The following is an 18,162-nucleotide window of genomic DNA, read 5'->3' as shown; positions in this document are numbered from 1 at the left end:
ACATAGTGTTAAGATGTTATAAACCAAACACCTGTCTTGACAGACAGACAAACAGACAAACAGACAGATGAACAGACAGACCAACAGACCAACAGACAGATGAACAGACAGACAAACAGACAGATGAACAGACAGACAAACTGACAAACAGACAGATGAACAGACAGACGAACAGACAGATGAACAGACAGACGAACAGACAAACAGACAGATGAACAGACAGACGAACAGACCAACAGACAGATGAACAGACAGACAAACAGACAAACAGACAGATGAACAGACAGACCAACAGACCAACAGACAGATGAACAGACAGACAAACAGACAGATGAACAGACAGACAAACTGACAAACAGACAGATGAACAGACAGACGAACAGACCAACAGACAGATGAACAGACAGACGAACAGACGGACAGCCGGGCAGACGGACAGACAACAGACGGACAGCCGGACGGACGGACAGTTAGTGGGAGAGTGAAAGAAAGAAAACACAGACTGTTAAAGTATGCTGGGCATGTCCTCTACTTACTCTGCTGACTCGTGTGTATGTGTGTATGTGTATGTGTGTGTGTGTGTGTGTGTGTGTGTGTGTGTGTGTGTGTGTGAGAACAGGGACCAAAGCCTCCTCAGAGGCTCGTTGTTCACGCATGTTCCAGACAGAATACGGAGAGCACTTCACCATCACCACCTCCAGCCAATGGGTGCAAGGTAACACACACACACACACACACACATACACATACACACATCATCATCTTGGCAACGGTGTGTAGGAATCCCATTGAAATGAGTGTGTGTGTCACAGAGGCAGAGTGGACTGAGTGGTTTGACAGAGATGATGAGAGAGGATCAGGAGACTGGGAGAAGCTGTCTGACCTCCACAAGGCTTACCCTGACCGCCTCTGTAGCGCCCCCATGGATATACAGGTAAAACACACACACACACACACACACACACACACACACACACACACACACACACACCTGAACAGCTGGTGCCTATAGTTCTGTAGCAGCCAAATAACTTTGGAACAATAATGTGCCAAAAGAAGTCAAAGCTTAGCTTGATCTATTTCCATTTTTATTGCCTGTTATTATGATGAGGCCACAGCAGCCAGCACTGTGTGTGTGTTCACAGATACTACATTCACTCTGCCACCATGTATCCACAGTGAAGACTAAACACACACACGCACACACTGTCAGTCACTTTCTGTCTGTCATACCCACACAGTCTACTGTGACAGGAAAAAGCTCACTTCTTTCTCCTCAGAGTTTTAAACAGACATTATTTTACCATAAACAAACTGCCGTCTTGGCTTGTTGTTTGGATGTCGAAGGCAAGGCTTCTGTTAAGCACTGCTGTGACAAATGTAATTATTATTTTCCCTCTACCTCTTCCTTCTCTCTCTCTTCCAGGCTGAGTCCCATGATGGTGTGCCATCTAACGAGACAGGAGATGTCATCTATAAGTCTGACAGGGACTACGGCTTCGTCTGTCTCAACAAGGACCAGAGCCACGGCCTCTGCCACAACTACCGAGTACGCTTCCTCTGCGGTAAACTAGGTACGGACACCGGTCTGTAGTTGGGTGCCCGTGTGCATCTGTATGTGTGTGTGTCCACATGCATGAGTTTATGTGTGTGCCAACGGCTTTAAAAAAAAATGTAAACATTTATTTAACTCGTCAAGTAAGTTAAGAACAAATTAGAGAGAGAGAGAGAGAGATCCTTTCACAGTGTACACAATTATACCATTGTTTAGCTGACTGATTTGATTGAGGTCATTTAGGTGTGTGTGTGATATCCTTTAGCCTGTAGATTGAATGTGGTTTGATGAAGGTGTGGGGCATTCCTCTATTAGTCCATTAGTACCATGTCGATCTGACACCGTTATAGTACCATGTCGATCTGACACCGTTATAGTACCATGTCGATCTAACACCGTTATAGTACCATGTCGATCTGACACCGTTATAGTACCATGTCGATCTGACACCGTTATAGTACCATGTCGATCTGACACCGTTATAGTACCATGTCGATCTGACACTGTTATAGTACCATGTCGATCTGACACTGTTATATTCATCCATGATCCTCCTACACATCAGCACAGACACAGGACATACTGTACAGCACATGATCCTCCTAGATGTCAGCACAGACACAGGACATACTGTACAGCACATGATCCTCCTAGACGTCAGCACAGACACAGGACATACTGTACAGCACATGATCCTCCTAGACGTCAGCACAGACACAGGACATACTGTACAGCACATGATCCTCCTAGACGTCAGCACAGACAGAGGACATACTGTACAGCACATGATCCTCCTAGACGTCAGCACAGACACAGGACATACTGTACAGCACATGATCCTCCTAGACGTCAGCACAGACACAGGACATACTGTACAGCACATGATCCTCCTAGACGTCAGCACAGACACAGGACATACTGTACAGCACATGATCCTCCTAGACGTCACCACAGACAGAGGACATACTGTACAGCACATGATCCTCCTAGACGTCAGCACAGACACAGGACATACTGTACAGCACATGATCCTCCTAGACGTCAGCACAGACACAGGACATACTGTACAGCACATGATCCTCCTAGACGTCAGCACAGACACAGGACATACTGTACAGCACATGATCCTCCTAGACGTCAGCACAGACACAGGACATACTGTACAGCACATGATCCTCCTAGACGTCAGCACAGACACAGGACATACTGTACAGCACATGATCCTCCTAGACGTCAGCACAGACACAGGACATACTGTACAGCACATGATCCTCCTAGACGTCAGCACAGACACAGGACATACTGTACAGCACATGCATTATGAATAGCACACACATTCAGCAGGAGAGTTATGGCTCCTCTTCATTGGAGTTTATTCAGTTAACCTGACAGCCCAGCTGCTCCAACTGATTTATGGGATGGGTGCGTGCGTATGGGTGTGTGTTTGTGCTTGTTAGTGTGTGTGTGTGTGTGTGTGTGTGTGTGTGTGTGTGTGTGTGTGTGTGTGTATGTGTGTGTGTCAGTGCATTTCATATAACCAAATTGATTGACGTATTTCTCTGTCCCTCCAGTGCGTCCCCAGGCCTCCATCTCTATAGTGCATCTGTCCAACAGCACTGTCCTGGAGTTAGCTGAGCCAGCTGAAGGCTGGGGCCCAGGAGACAGACTGGTGCTGGCCAGTACTGACTACTCTATGCACCAGGCTGAGGAGTTCACCATACTACCCTGCCCTGCCTGTGGGCCCACACAGGTTAAAGTCCAAGGTGAGTGTGTGTGGGGTGGATGGTGGAGGGTGTGTACGTGTGTGTGTACGTGTGTGTGTGTACTTGTGTGTGTGTGTGTGTGTACTTGTGTGTGTGTGTGTGTGTACTTGCGTGGTGTGTGTGTGTGCAAGGTGATGCTGCTGTAATGTCTGTACTTTGCATCAGCACATTAAGTCTCCGTGTGAAAAATATAAGTCTAAGGTTGACCGACCTAACGTCTGTTGCAATAGCAACCGAGTCAAAAGTCATAGACCTTAGACTATAGGACAGCTACTAAGGCGGAAACAAGGATTCCATTTCATAACTTTCACCAATCTAGACTGTATGTGTGTGTATCTTTATTGGGTTCCCCATTAGCTGTTGAAGAAGCAGCAGCTATTCTTCCTGGGGTCCACACAAAACATAGAACATGACTAGGAGTTTATTCAGTTAACCTGACAGCCCAGCTGCTCCAACTGATTTATGGGATGGGATGGGATGGGATGGGATGGGATGGGATGGGATGGGATGGGTGTGTGTGTGTGTGTGTGTGTGTGTGTGTGTGTGTGTGTGTGTGTGTGTGTATGTGTGTGTGTGTGTGTGTGTGTGTGTGTGTGTGTGTGTGTGTGTGTGTGTGTGTGTGTGTGTGTGTGTAAGCACCTTCAACCTTGCTGCCACAGCCTTGACATGGATGGATTGATGTGTTGAATGATGGACAGAGAGACAGACAGAGAGACAGGGTATGTGTCCAAAATGCCACCCTATTTACTATATAGTGCACTACTTTAGACTAGGGCCAATAGGGATATATAGTGCACTATATAGGGAGAATACAGGCCTGAGAACGAAGCATAGGTAATGTTTGTATGGCCCAGATTTCTGCTTCCCAGCGCAGAAGCTTGAGCTACTAAATGACAATGGTTGAATGACAGTGGTTTTGGAACACACTGCTCATTGGAACGGACAGAGAGAAGATTGTTTATGTGCTGAAAATAGCTGTTGGAGAGATTCTTGTGAATGTATAAGTGGAAGTTGTATAATAGTGAGTTGTATAATAGTGTGTGTGTGTGTGTGTGTGTGTGTGTGTTTCATTCTACCATGTGTTTTACATTTCTCACCCTCATACTCACAATAACAAGGTTAGTGTTCCAACTCCTAGTCAGTGTCCCAAATGGCAGCAGTGCACTACATTTGACAAGGGATCTAGTAGCACTGTAAAGGGAATAGGGTGTAATTTGGGACACAACCCTAAACCTTCTGTCCTTTTTTCTTTTCATGCAAATGGTCCAAACCAAGTGACTTCTTTGGCCAGACAGACTCACAAAATTCAGACAAGTATTCTGACACCCCACCACCTTTCTTTGTCTGTGTGTGTCTGTGTGTGTCTGTGTGCATCTGTGTCTGTGTGTGTCTGTGTGTGTCTGTGTGTGTCTGTGTGGATCTGTGTCTGTGTCTGTGTCAGTGTCTGCCACACCATTATACAAGCATAGAGACAATAGTCAAACAAGTGTTCATTGAGAGCAGTCTGAACCTGAGAGAGAGACAGAGGAAGATAGTGAGCAATTAGATGAGTTGAAGAAAGGAAGCTTGACTTACCATGAAGCTCCAGAGGCTTCTCTCTCTCTCTCTCTCTCTGTCTCTACATCTTTATCCATCTCTCTCTCTCTCTGTCTCTCTCTCGCTTTCTCTTTGGCCGTGTCTGAAATCTGTCTTGCGTACTACTTACTAAAACTGCATACTGTGTACTAATCGTACTGCATACTGTGTACTAATCATACTACATACCATTTAGAACGTACTGTTTTTTAGAAGAGGACTGCAGCAAGCACCATCATCAGCATACTAGTCTCATTCTACTGAGCATGTGTCATCTAATGTACATCTAATGTACAAATGCGTTGATTCCCTCCATTCGTTTAGCGCTTACCCTGATGATCACCTGTTGTCAGACACATGGATCTTAAGAGGATTCTTGTCCTCAGTAGTTTGAAGTGAATTCTACTAGATTAAGAAGATGAAATGAGAATGACATCCTGCCATTTAAAGCATACTACATTTTTGAAGTATCACATCCTATAAAACATGATACTGAATATGCCTTCTATTTAGAATGTAGGTTTAGTTATTCAGACACTGTCTTTCTATCGCTCTGTCTTACAGATACTGATGTCACCGTACGGATGTCACCGTACCTCTCTCTCTCTCTCTCTCTCTGTCTCTCTGTCTCTCTGTCTCTCTGTCTCTGTCTCTTTCTCTCTCTCTCTCTCTCTCTGTCTCTGTCTCTGTCTCTCTGTCTCTGTCTCTCTCTCTCTCTCTCTCTGTCTCTCTCTCTCTCTCTCTCTCTCTCTCTCTCTCTCTCTCTCGCTCTCTCTCTCTCTCTCTCTCTCTCTCTCTCTCTCTCTCTCTCTCTCTCTCTCTCTCTCTCTCTCTCTCTCTCTCTCTTCTCTCTCTCTCTTCTCTCTCTCTCTCTCTCTCTCTCTCTCTCTCTCTCTCTCTCTGTCTCTCTCTCTCTCTGTCTCTCTCTCTCTGTCTCTCTCTCTCTCTGTCTCTCTCTCTCTGTCTCTCTCTCTCTGTCTCTCTCTCTCTCTCTCTGTCTCTCTCTCTTTCTCTCTCTCTCTCTCTCTCTCTCTCTCTCTCTCTCTCTCTCTCTCTCTCTGTCTCTCTCTCTCTCTGTCTCTCTCTCTCTGTCTCTCTCTCTCTCTCTCTCTTTCTCTCTCTCTCTCTCTCTCTCTCTCTCTCTCTCTCTCTCTCTCTCTATACGGCTAATCTGCTAGTATAGTTTGGCCCTTCATTGAGGAGTTCCTCTACTGTGTTAGTATAGTTTGTTTGTGTTAAAGAAGTTTGTCATCAAGACTTGTTCATAGTGTTTGCTCAGATGTCTAGCATGCCACCAGAGCCTATGTCTCTAATTGACTATCCTCTAATGGACTATTTCCTATATAGTGCACTAATTTGACCAGGGCCCATAAGGTGTGTGTGTGTGTGCATGGAGCCAGAATTCACAGCATGGAATACCTTTTCTTGGTACCCCCCCCCCCCCCCATGTTTGTTTTAGAGTTAATTTCCTGCAATTCTACACATTTTGCCATGAGGCAGATTTAGTGTATTCTACATTCTAACTCTCAACAGGACGTTGAGAAGCTGAGTTTTTGGGGGAAATTGATCCGTGGGCCGCGAGCCGCCAGTTGCCCCTCCCTGAACCAGATGATCAGAGGACTGTAATATCAAAGAGAGAAACATGAAAAGATCTGTTATTAGACTAGTAGGTGAAACCAGTCTACAGCAAGACGATGTGTGTGGGTCTGTGTGGTTGTGTGTAGGTGTGTGTAGGTGTGTGGGTGTGGATGCTTGTTTTTTTGTATTTGTGTCTATCTGTCTGCTTGCATGTGTGTCTGTGTCTGTTGGGACTGTGTTTCAGCCAATGAAACGTCTCTCTCTGGTTCAGTGAGAGGAAGGGAGAAAGTGAGTGTTCTTCTCAGAGAGAGAGACCATACACTCTGACAGACTTCACACACACACACACACATACACACACACACACACACTCACACGCAGTTCAGTGGTGGTTGCTGAGGGGAGGACGACTCATAATAATGGCTGGACCGGCGTAAATGGAATGGCATCAAAACACATGGAAACCATGGAAACCATGTATTTGATGTATTTGGACCATTGCACCTATTCTGCTCCAGCCATTACCACTAGCCTGTCCTCCCCAATTAAGGTGCCACCAACCTCCTGTGATACAGTTGTCTGTTAACCTTACCTGTGTTGATGTTACATGACATTATTTTTGGTTGCTGCCTTCATTCCTTTCAGCACCCAGCCATTCTCTCTGGCTCTATCTCTGCTTTCTAAAAGTGACCACTGATTTATTGTGACATGCCCTCAATTGGCTGTGTGTGTGCGTGTGAGTGTGTGTGTGTGTGTGTGTGTGTGTGCGCGCGTGCGTGTGTGTGTGTGTGTGTGTGTGTGCGTGTGTGTGTGCGCGTGCGTGTGCGTGTGTGTGTATGCTTGCATGCTTTTTGTTAGTTTGACTATAAGAGCAGATAGTAGTTCACTCTGAAGACTTCCACAGTAGATACATCAATGTTTAAAATTCCCTGAATAATGAGTTGTTTATCTAGGGGCTGCACCTCTGTTTTCTAGGCCTATTAATTAGGTGTGTGTGTGTGTGTGTGTGTGTGTGTGTTCAATCTATTTTAATGAAAGGTAGACTCTGGCTCATCACTAACCCCTTTCAACTTCGATCTACCTATTAATTTAATTTCTGTATTTATTCATTCCGCTCGTAGCCCTCCAGTGATGCACAATTAGAAGCTCTTGTTGTGGATGTCTAAAGAGTTAGGCAGAGGCTAGTCTACCCAAGGCTCTGATGAAGGCCATGACACCAAAACATAAGCCTGTTTGGATAAAGGTAGGCAGTCAGTTAATAAGTTATATACAGTGTGTCTGCTATTTCTGTCTTGCATGTGGGCGTGGCCAGTGCGTAGAGAGAGAGAGAGAGAGAGAGAGAGAGAGAGAGAGAGAGAGAGAGAGAGAGAGAGAGAGAGAGAGAGAGAGAGAGAGAGAGAGAGAGAGAGAGAGAGAGAGAGAGAGAGAGAGAGAGAGAGAGAGAGAGAGAGAGAGAGAGAGAGAGAGAGAGAGAGAGAGAGAGAGAGAGAGAGAGAGAGAGAGAGATTCTTTTAATTGGAAAGTGTGTGTGTGTGTGTGGCTAATGATGCATTTTCAGGGACAGTTGATAATGTGTCTCTGCATGTGGTTCACAATAATATTAATGTGTATATCCAAATGAAATCTTTTGACCATGGTAATCTCAGACAGGCAGGCAGTTAGGCTGGCAGACACAGTTATATAAACAGTCACAGACAAATTCTCATTCCTAATAGGGTCACGGTATGTTCTCCAACTCTCTCCGTTCGTCAGTGGAGGATGCAGTTCGTCAGTGTTGTCAGGGGAGCGCCAGTAGCAGGGCAAAAGGTGGCCGTGATTCTTTCCAACGGCTCCCTCAAGGCAGACCATTTCAGAACCAACAGTACCCAGGTATCTACCTCTGCCTGTCTCCTCCGCATCATTAACATTTGGGAGAGATGGGGGCAGGAGCGGAGGAAAGAGAGAAAGAGGGTGGAGAGAAGGGGGGCCGGGGGAGAGAGACAATGGGTGCGAGATTGCTGTCAGTCTTTATTGTACTGATGAGTAAATCCTGAGAAGTGATCCAGTCACTTTCTTTGTGCACAGAAAGGTTTTATCAGTAAAGGAGGGTTGAGATGCGTGGGTGACCAGCTGTGTCTCTGATTCTTTTACTGTTATTTTTCATTTAATTCCCTTTCTTCTTCTTTTTCTTCAATAACTCTTTGGCATTTAATGACTGTAGTGTTTGTGTCTAGTGTGTGGGCGGGCAGTAGGAGCTGTTCTTTTCTTAGATTCCTCTCTTTTTGTCTTGTTATTTTTTCATGTTTTTCTCCTCTTAAGAAATCATGTAATATGATGCCATTAGTGAGGAGAGAAGACTGAACCTGGGGAAAGTGAATGTTCTGAACTCATTAATATTTCTTTAGTATCTACTTGGATCATTAGATGTCACAGACAGTGGGCTGTTCTTGTCACAACCTCTCCTCTCACTCTCTAATTTCCTCTCTCCCTTTCTCTCCTCTCATCTCGTGATGTGTATATTCCTCTCCTCTCTCAATCCCCCTCTAATAGTTGTCATCTGTCATATATCTAGCTCCCCAGTAGCTGGACTGGCAGACTCATTCTGTGACCTTTAACACCCACCTTCATCATCTTCCTCAAACTCCCTCCATTAAATCTCTTCCCATGTCTCACCCTTTCTCTCTGTGTGTTTGGTCTGCGGCCCTGCCAACTACAGAGTGGTTCTGGTGACAGCTGTGAGGTGTTGACATCTTCAGACTAAAGGGAGATGTCTGAAGAGACAGACAATCACATTCAAATACAGACAAATCCTTCACAGACCGATTCCTGTGTGAGTGAGTGACGACATTCTGTGACCAATGTGTTAAATTTAGGCACACAGAAACCACTGGGTTCAATCCCAGTGTGGGGCACTAGTTTTTAATGTTGTTTTTTGCCCCTAGTGGCCGGTTTTGATGCTGTCTCCCAACTTCTAGAGGACCTGCACACACACACACACACACAAAAGCACGCACTCTAGTTTCTCTCCCTCCACTTTCAGCCTAAAAGGCCTTCTAAAATCACAGGGCAATTTTCTCCCACTAGTGTAAATTGACTCTAAAGAACAACACTAAAACATTCTCTGGTTGCCTTCTGAGAGTGATGGTCTCACATCTTCCAGGCAAGTGCTTTTGTGTGTGTGTGTGTGTGTGTGTGTGTGTGTGTGTGCGCGCGTACATACAGTGTGTGTGTGTCAGGGAAGATTTAAATTTATCAGACATATGGATTGGGAGCATAACCCATTAGGGCTTCCACCCACGAAGCCAGCACCATCAATAGACAAGGGATGTTGACCAAATGAGCCACATTTACATGTCCTTAAAAACAGCCTAACTAATTACAAACAACTATTCCTTGTGTTTGGGTGTGTAGAATATGCTAAACTTTAAGCCTATTGCTTTATTGGTTTTTACTTTTCTAAAACAATAATTGTCCACCTCATGGTTCAGCAGTCAGAGCACTAAATGCATCAGGGCGTTGGATGCATAGACCTATAGGTGTAGGTGTCCACTGTATGATATTAATATATACACTACCGTTCAAAAGTTTTGGTCACTTAGAAATGTCCTTGTTTTTGAAATTAAAGCAATTTTTTGTCCATTTAAAATAACATCAAATTGATCAGTAATACAGTGTAGATGTTGTTAATGTTATAAATGACTATTGTAGCTGGAAACGGCTGATTTTTTAAATGGAATATCTACATAGGTGTACAGAGGTCCATTATCAGCAACCATCACTCCTGTGTTCCAATGCCATGTTGTGTTAGCTAATCCAAGTTTATCATTTAAAAGGCTAGTTGGTCATTAGAAAACCCTTTTGCAATTGTGTTAGCACTGCTAATAACTGTTGTCCTGATTAAAGAAGCAATAAAACTGGACTTCTTTAGACTAGCTGCGTATCTGGAGCATCAGCATTTGTGGGTTCGATTACAGTCTCAAAATTACTTCTGAAACTTGTCAGTCTATTCTTGTTCTGAGAAATGAAGGTTATTCCATGCGAGAAACTGCCAAGAAGCTGAAGATCTCGTATAACAACAGCGCAAACTGGATCTAACCAGAATTTTTTTATTTATTTTACCTTTATTTAACTAGGCAAGTCAGTTAAGAACAAATTCTTATTTTCAATGACGGCCTAGGAACAGTGGGTTAACTGCCTTGTTCAGAGGTAGAACAACAGATTTTTACCTTGTCAGCTCAGGGATTTGATCTTGCAACCTGCCTCCCCATAGAAAGAGGAGTGGGAGGCCCCGGTGCACAACTGAGCAAGAGGACAAGCACATTAGAGTGTCTAGTTTGAGAAACAGACGCCTCAAAGGTCCTCAAGTGGCAGCTTCATTAAATAATACCTGCAAAACACCAGTCTCAACGTCAACAGTGAAGAGGCGACAGATAGTCCAGTGTCTGTGTTCTTTTGACCATCTTAATCTTTTCTTTTTATTGGCCAGTCTGAGATATGGCTTTTTCTTTGCAACTCTGCCTAGAAGACCAGCATCCTGGAGTCGCCTCTTCACTGTTGATGTTGAGACTGGTGTTTTGCGGGTACTATTTAATGATAGTACTATTTAGGAAGCTTAGGGCCCCAGAGATAGAAATATGCTTTAAGACAACGACATTAAGGTATTTATTCTGGTCAGTTAGCATACTGCATCTGCTATACAGATATTGGCATACAGAAGAAAGCTAATTCGTTCATTTTCGGAATATTTTGTATCAAGATCAGCATTATATTGTTATATTATAGTAGTAACTCTGGTAGGCCTGAATGTTCAATCAGAAAAATATCTCAACAGAATTAAACAAAACATTGTTTGCATATTTATATTAATAAATAGGTATAGAATAATAACTATAATATACAGTAATAATAATGATAAAACAAATTATTATAAATACACACAAAAATAAAAACATATTTTTTAAAGGTCCAAAATGGCATCCTACCTGAATAGCCAGTTGCACAGTAGACTGCATTTGGCCGCTTCAACATCCATCTCATCTTAGTTCACTACAATATTCAAACTTGTCCATACAGAGGACATTTCCCTTGTAGCTGGGCTCCAGACTAACATGTTACCATGGTGACACTGGTGACACTAAGTCTTTCAGTTGGTGGCACAAGCCCATGATTTGGTGGCACAATCAAAAACATTTGCGGCATTACGCAATAGAAACAAATTGCTGTAAAATTCACAGTGCTTTATTAAAAAGTGTGTTAGGCTACTGAGATGTTGTTGAAGAAATACGTTGTTTCGTCATCTTTTCATGTTCTGATTCTAAATATTTGAATGACCAACCTAACCCAGTGATTGTCATGCATTTTGAGCTGACAATTATGATATTGTTATATTTTACTGTTAAAACAGTGCTCAGAATTTTCTGATTGTATTTCTTTCAATAGAGATGAATTTGCATCTTAATATGCTCCTATATTATAGGCCAATTTTTTGGGCCAAATTCACCACCTGAGTAAGTGTAAAAACAAAACCCAACTACTATGTCATTATCTCTACAGATAATACCCACCACTGCTATTACAGTACATTTAATGTAAAAACAAAACCCAACTACTAGGTCACTATCTCTACAGATAATACCCACCGCTACTATTACAGTACATTTAATATAAAAACAAAACCCAACTACTATGTCACTATCTCTACAGATAATACCCACCACTGCTATTACAGTACATTTAATGTAAAAACAAAACCCAACTACTATGTCACTATCTCTACAGATAATACCCACCACTGCTATTACAGTACATTTAATATAAAAACAAAACCCAACTACTATGTCACTATCTCTACAGATAATACCCACCACTGCTATTACAGTACATTTAATATAAAAACAAAACCCAACTACTATGTCACTATCTCTACAGATAATACCCACCGCTAGTAACCATGTATTAATCTAACAGTACTGTCGTGTCTTTGGCATCATTAAACTGAAGACTGTTATTTTATCAAATCAGTTCTCTGTAATTATTATTATGTGATTAAACTAATCACGTAAATGTAATTAACTAGGAAGTCGGGGCACCAAGGAAAATATTCAGATTACAAAGTTATAATTTTCCTAATATAACTTTCAGATATTTTAATATCGGATCAATTAGTCTTCTAATGAATGAATGATTCTTTACCTCACGTTAGTCTCATTCCAAACGTCATAAATTGTTGGTTATCTGCACGAACCCAGTCTTCACTATGAATCATCCATACACCAATTGTCTCAATCATTTATTTATTAACTAACTAAATGATCACAGAAATGTATCAACAAACAAACAAAGTAGATATGGTTACAAGGAAATGATAGGGTATGTGCCCTAGTGGGCTTAACCGGTATGGCGGCTTGGTAGACAAAGGGACTGAGAAGGGCACGAAAGACAAAAGACACTAACTACATAGTTGATAATTATAACAATTGAAATACTAATCCTTTGCACATGAATGCTCACTCATTCGGGAATAATTGCAATCAATATATATATTTACGCTCAGTGTGTTGTCGTGATCTCTGTTGGAATCGTCCTTCTTTCTGTTGGAAGTTCATCCGCTCATTATTCGTGGTTAGAATGGATACTTCAGAGTCCCATTCAGAAATGTTGTTATAGACTAGATGTTTCGGCGGTTGTCGGCCTTCGCATTCAATGGTATAGAATTCCTAGCTGCAGACTAGTAATTAGTATCAAAGATTTGCTCTTATTCTGTAGGTATCGATAGTCTCAGAGTTTCAACAACCATTACAACCTTAGCTTATACTCAGATTTATGGTCTCTACTCAATCCTTATCCCTCTAGGTAATCAAGGTAAGCTTGGATCTCCACTCAAACCATATCTCCCTCTGTGATCGAGGTACTGGTCTAAATGGAAATTCCCAAGGAGGGGGTTATAGCCAGAACAGTAGAAAAGGGCTGTCCCATGACACCAGTTTTTACATGAAATGTACTGTAATAGTAGTGGTGGGTATTATCTGTAGAGATAGTGACATAGTAGTTGGGTTTTGTTTTTACATTAAATGTACTGTAATAGTAGCGGTGGGTATTATCTGTAGAGATAGTGACATAGTAGTTGGGTTTTGTTTTTATATTAAATGTACTGTAATAGTAGCGGTGGGTATTATCTGTAGAGATAGTGACCTAATAGTTGGGTTTTGTTTTTACATTAAATGTACTGTAATAGTAGTGGTGGGTATTATCTGTAGAGATAGTGACATAGTAGTTGGGTTTTGTTTTTACATTAAATGTACTGTAATAGCAGTGGTGGGTATTATCTGTAGAGATAGTGACATAGTAGTTGGGTTTTGTTTTTACATTAAATGTACTGTAATAGTAGCGGTGGGTATTATCTGTAGAGATAGTGACATAGTAGTTGGGTTTTGTTTTTACATTAAATGTACTGTAATAGTAGCGGTGGGTATTATCTGTAGAGATAGTGACATAGTAGTTGGGTTTTGTTTTTACATTAAATGTACTGTAATAGTAGCGGTGGGTATTATCTGTAGAGATAGTGACATAGTAGTTGGGTTTTGTTTTTACATTAAATGTACTGTAATAGTAGTGGTGGGTATTATCTGTAGAGATAGTGACCTATTACAGTACATTTAATGTAAAAACAAAACCCAACTACTATGTCACTATCTCTACAGATAATACCCACCACTGCTATTACAGTACATTTAATGTAAAAACAAACATCTATGCACTCGCAATGGTCAATCCACATTTAGTGTGCTCCATATCTCACAGCCATATTGAATGTCTTGTTTGTAGAATAGTTTCATAGCAAATATCTTGTTTGTAAAATAGTTGCTTTTGCGCTCGAAGAAATAAAAAGTATATCTACAGAAAGCTGAGAACATCCTCTCTCCACCTTTGACAACAGGATAGCTGTGTTTTCCCCACAATTGGATTTAAAAGTGTTATTCATAACTTTTCTTTCTCCTGGAGCATTTTTCCCTCTGAAAAGGAGAGAGAGAGTGCCTCGCTCAACATAGCAGCAGGCCCCAGCGAAACAGGGGCAGGTAGGCAGACACTTTCATTACAGGAATCATGAGGATAATGTAATTTACTGTTTCACCAAATCATGGTTTCACCCTCATAAAAACAAAGACGTTTTGAGTGAGGTAAAGTAATGTGCAGCTCGCACAGATGAGACCAATACATGTTTTAACTCGCCCAGCGAGACTAAATGGTGGCAGTCTGGCGCCCCGCCATGTAGGCTTTTCACTACTCTCTAATTTTCATTTTACTTTGATGAAAAAAGGCTCCATCTTCACAATCAACAGTATCTTAGGCCAAGGCTCCTCTCTCACTCTCCTCAGCAGCAGACCAGCCCCGGACAATTTGGCTGACTCCAATTTTATCGGCTTTTCATTTATTTTATCGGCCAAAAGACGGAAATTACCTGCTAACGGAAACCCTGGTGTGTGTGTGTGTGTGTGTGTACACATGTGCATTCGTATGTCTATGTGTGTTGCCAGATGTGTTCTAACTCTTTATGTGTGTGCGTGCGTGTGTGTGTGTAGGTAAGCCAGTGTTCCTCCACATGGGTGAGGAGGTGGATGGGGTGGACATGAGGGCAGAGGTCGGCCTACTGAGTCGCAACATCCTGGTGCGCGGCGAGATGGAACCTGGTTGCTATGGCAACGAGGCCTGCAAGTTCTTCGCCTTTGACACTTTTGGAGGACACGTGAAGGTCATTTAATTAACATGTCATTAATTGTTAGAATCTACCCCTCCAATCTATCTATTTATCCCTCTATCTACACCTTCACTTTATTCATCCGTCCACCCATTCATCCTCTCTTCATCCTTCCATAAACCCCTACAACTTCTCTTCATCCTTCCATAAACCCCTACATCTTCTCTTCATCCTTCCATAAACCCCTACATCTTCTCTTCATCCTTCCATAAACCCCTACATCTTCTCTTCATCCTTCCATAAACCCCTACATCTTCTCTTCATCCTTCCATAAACATCTACATCCTCTCTTCATCCTTCCATAAACATCTACATCCTCTCTTCATCCTTCCATAAACCCCTACATCCTCTCTTCATCCTTCCATAAACCCCTACATCCTCTCTTAATCCTTCCATAAACCCCTACATCTTCTCTTCATCCTTCCATAAACCCCTACATCTTCTCTTCATCCTTCCATAAACCCCTACATCCTCTCTTCATCCTTCCATAAACCCCTACATCCTCTCTTCATCCTTCCATAAACCCCTACATCTTCTCTTCATCCTTCCATAAACCCCTACAATTTCTCTTCATCCTTCCATAAATCCCTACATCTTCTCTTCATCCTTCCATAAACCCATACATCTTCTCTTTGTCCTTCCATCTACTTTCATCTTTTATTTATCCTTCCACTGATCCAAACTTGTAGATATTGTGTGTAGGGCTTAACTTCCTTAACCTTTTACAGCGGTGGGTTAAATCAAGGTCACACAGAGTGTTTCTTGTTATTCTTAAACAATTCTACTTTGAAACAAAGTATACACCTCACACACATGGTTATGGGATAAAAAAAGAAGACACCTGTACCATGTCAGATATACAGTTGAAATGTGTTAAATGTTGAGTTTGCATCCCAATATTACACTTCAAATGCATTACAGACGACTGAAATATAACAAAACCGTTTGACATAGAAACACCGGATTTTTGGTGGGTTTTTGAAATAATGTTTATTAATTATGAATAATATTCGTAACCTTCCACCCATGAGGCCTCAAGGTCATTGAAAGGGCTACAGTCTGTAGGAAAGGGCTACAGTCTGTGAGGTTACCAGAGTTTTGCAGCCCTGATCATGTCTTTCTGGTCTGTTTATTCAGTACCTTGAGGCCTTCACCAGAAGAAATGGGCTATTGTTTTGGGCTATACTGTCCAGTTAACATAAAGGTTACATTAAGAAACTGAGCTCATCTATTGTCCTTACAGGTTAGGTGAGGGTAAGGGAAAAGTTTCTAGAGTTTAGTTATAATCAGATGTTTAGTTAGAAAGTACAACCCTTCCATCCCCGTCTAGCATGGCTAGACGCCCAGAGTCAGGGGAGCACAGTTAGGACAGAGAGGGCTGAGACTGTCACACACGCCAGCCAACTAGATTATTACAGTAATGATCTGGTTTGGGTCATGACTGTCATCAGATGACATATGGTGACGCAATCTGTCAATGACATCTGTAATATCATCGTTAAGACAGTGGTATGTCGGCTGTCATTAGGCCAGTGTGATTCTATGACAGAAGGACAGGCAGACACACACACACACACACACACACACACACACACACACACACACACACACACACATAATAATAATATCAAAGCCAAATACCAACCCTGATTTAAGCAAGCAGGCAGGCTAAGGTTTGCACAAATAAACAATTGTCACTTTGCTGACAGGGAGTGTCACATTGGGAGAGTTTCTTGTATTATGTTGTTTGCCATTACTGTAATTAGGTTTGGCAGAACATTTCCAATGAGTGAAAGTTTCTTGGAAGCTCTTTTGATTGAGTTCCGTCTAAATGAAGGCACATTTTATTTACAGCACAGGAACAAAGTGTGAAGCGCAATGTAGGAGGGAGATAGACAGACAGACAGACAGACACACACACACACACACACACACACACACACACACACACACACACACACACACACACACACACACACACACACTGGCATAGTCTTTAGAATGAGTTGGACTGCATCCTGTTCAATAGACAGCTGTTTATTGAAGCTGTCAGTCATAGGACCTGGGCTGTGTCCCAAATGCCACCCTATAATAGTGCAGTACTTTTGACCAGGAAATGCAGGGCTCTCATTTGGGACGCAACCCAGGAGAAGATCCACAGCTAGTATGGAATGGAGCCACGTCCATCTCCACTGCCTGCAAATTCTTCCCATTACATTCTAGTCAACCACATTTTAATGAAGAATTATGGAAACGATTTGATTAGTCTCTCATGCATGGAAACTCTCGCTATCTTTTTATCTGTCTCCTACTCAATCTCTCACACTTTCACTGCTTCTTTCACATTCAAATTCTCCTGTCTCACTCTCTAGCGGTCTCACTCTCTAGCGGTCTCACTCTCTGGCGGTCTCACTCTCTAGCGGTCTCACCATATCGGTCTCACTCTCTAGCGGTCTCACCATATCGGTCTCACTCTCTAGCGGTCTCACTCTCTAGCGGTCTCACTCTCTGGCGGTCTCACTCTCTAGCGGTCTCACCATATCGGTCACACTCTCTAGCGGTCTCACTCTCTAGCGGTCTCACCATATCGGTCTCACCCTCTAGCGGTCTCACCCTCTAGCGGTCTCACTCTCTAGCGGTCTCACTCTCTAGCGGTCTCACCATATCGGTCTCACTCTCTAGCGGTCTCACTCTCTAGCGGTCTCACCATATCGGTCTCACTCTCTAGCGGTCTCACCATATCGGTCTCACTCTGTAGCGGTCTCACTCTGTAGCGGTCTCACTCTGTAACGGTCTCACTCTCTAGCGGTCTCACTCTCTAGCGGTATCACTCTCTAACGGTCTCACTCTCTAGCGGTCTCACTCTCTAAATCAAATCAAATGTATTTATATAGCTCTTTGTACATCAGCTGATATCTCAAAGTGCTGTACAGAAACCCAGCCTAAAACCCCAAACA

The 18,162-nt window shown here is 42.6% G+C and overlaps 1 protein-coding gene across 7 annotated transcripts in view; it reads left to right on the top strand.

Annotated features, from left to right (window-relative positions):
* Window positions 1–18,162, top strand: part of LOC110526709 (cell migration inducing hyaluronidase 1) — a 145,631-nt gene that overhangs the window by 96,841 nt on the left and 30,628 nt on the right. For all 7 annotated transcript variants that reach the window (XM_090222853.1, XM_090222851.1, XM_090222857.1 and 4 more), the window contains 5 exons: window positions 620–715; window positions 813–934; window positions 1,427–1,574; window positions 3,127–3,318; window positions 15,030–15,199. In XM_090222853.1, coding sequence (XP_090078979.1) covers window positions 620–715; window positions 813–934; window positions 1,427–1,574; window positions 3,127–3,318; window positions 15,030–15,199 — 728 coding nt within the window. The remainder of the gene's footprint in view (window positions 1–619; window positions 716–812; window positions 935–1,426; window positions 1,575–3,126; window positions 3,319–15,029; window positions 15,200–18,162) is intronic.

Source organism: Oncorhynchus mykiss, chromosome 26, assembly GCF_057628025.1.
Source record: "Oncorhynchus mykiss isolate SJ-2025 chromosome 26, ASM5762802v1, whole genome shotgun sequence".
NCBI classification, from domain to species: domain Eukaryota; kingdom Metazoa; phylum Chordata; class Actinopteri; order Salmoniformes; family Salmonidae; genus Oncorhynchus; species Oncorhynchus mykiss.
The sequence above is the reverse complement of the archived record's forward strand: the minus strand, read 5'-3'. Positions and strand labels throughout refer to the sequence as shown.